This window comes from Camelina sativa, chromosome 8 (assembly GCF_000633955.1).
Source record: "Camelina sativa cultivar DH55 chromosome 8, Cs, whole genome shotgun sequence".
Taxonomy (NCBI): Eukaryota; Viridiplantae; Streptophyta; class Magnoliopsida; order Brassicales; family Brassicaceae; genus Camelina; species Camelina sativa.
This window is the reverse complement of record NC_025692.1, coordinates 5857887-5859221: the sequence shown is the minus strand read 5'-3', so window position 1 is coordinate 5859221 and position 1335 is coordinate 5857887. Positions and strand designations below refer to the sequence as shown.

Genomic DNA, 1335 nt, shown 5'->3' with positions numbered 1-1335 from the left:
TCTTGTGTATTTATTGGGAGACTGTAAATTTGGTGCAGTATATATCCTGAATTACCGATTCTATTATTGAACTCGACAGGTGGATCAAGCAGCAAAACCGCAAAATCCCTCTTGCATGAAACATGTGTTGCTAACTGTTGGAAGCCACCAAACTTTGAATGTTGTGAGGAGGAAGGACCAGGCCACCTGAAATCGTGAGTAAATCCATCAACTACTGCTAAATCTCTAAACTTGAGCGAGCTAGTAATTTGATAAAAAAAAATGTCAGTTATTGGATTTTGATGTCATTAATTGTGTGTATGTGTGTGTGTGTGTTACAGATTCACCTTTAAGGTAATCTTGGAAGTTGAAGAGGCCCCTAACATGAAATTGGAGTGTTATGGTGATGCTAGACCAACAAAGAAAGCTGCAGCAGAGCACGCTGCCCAAGCTGCTATGTGGTGCCTCAAGCATTCTGGATTCCTTAGCTGATGATCTCGAGTGGCTATACTTTGATTAGAAAGAGAGGTTATTGTTGGCATATCATCATAGAATTGTCTTAGAACTAATTATTAGCATATATGATAGACACATACAATTTCTCGAAAAGAGAGAAAAGATGTCTGAAAGAGGTCACAGGTTCTTAACCAAGACTAACCATAGATCTTGGAGCAAAGAGCTTCGAGGCTAAGGTTTTCTTCGATCCCTCTTCTAAATCGAAAGTACATGTTTCTGTGATGCACTACTGATGCTTGACGCCATAACATGATAGGTGCCAAAAAATTATTTACTCTTATCTCTCATGCATAAAATAGGATACTGTGTGATCTAAATGGTTTAGTGGTCTTACATAGTTAAAAGAACAAGCAATTGGGACTATAAAAAGCAAATGAGAATGTTACGATGGTGTGAAATCTCAACTTTAGAATGGGTTTCAGAAGGAGAAATGGGAAACGACCAACAAAGAAATATTTAGGCAATAATTTGTTAGCAAAGAGTAACATTGGGAAGAAGAATAAAAGGAGATATGATTAAATCTATACAAGAGAGAATGAATGAGCAACTTCTCCTGGATCAGATGAGAAACGTTAATCACAAGAAAGAGAATCTTTTGAGTGTGAAATAGACGTAGAATAANCTGAAATTTCTTAGGTGGATTGGTGTAAATGTTGATTTTGAATCCTTGCAAGTACGAGATACTTGTATTGCAAGCAGGCGCTACATGCCACTCACTACTCGCAATAATTTGGAGGCCCTTGAAAACCAGCTTGAATATACGTTCCTCCACAAAGGTCTACTTGTACAAGCCTTTATTCATCCATCTTACAACAGGCATGGAGGAGGCTGCTACCAGGT

General features: G+C 38.2%; 1 protein-coding gene across 1 annotated transcript in view; it reads left to right on the top strand.

Annotated features, from left to right (window-relative positions):
* Positions 1 to 678, top strand: part of LOC104709242 (dicer-like protein 4) — a 14167-nt gene extending 13489 nt beyond the window's left edge. The window contains exons 24-25 of the mRNA XM_019228359.1: positions 44 to 194; positions 321 to 678. Coding sequence (XP_019083904.1) covers positions 44 to 194; positions 321 to 471 — 302 coding nt within the window. The 3' untranslated portion in view covers positions 472 to 678. The remainder of the gene's footprint in view (positions 1 to 43; positions 195 to 320) is intronic.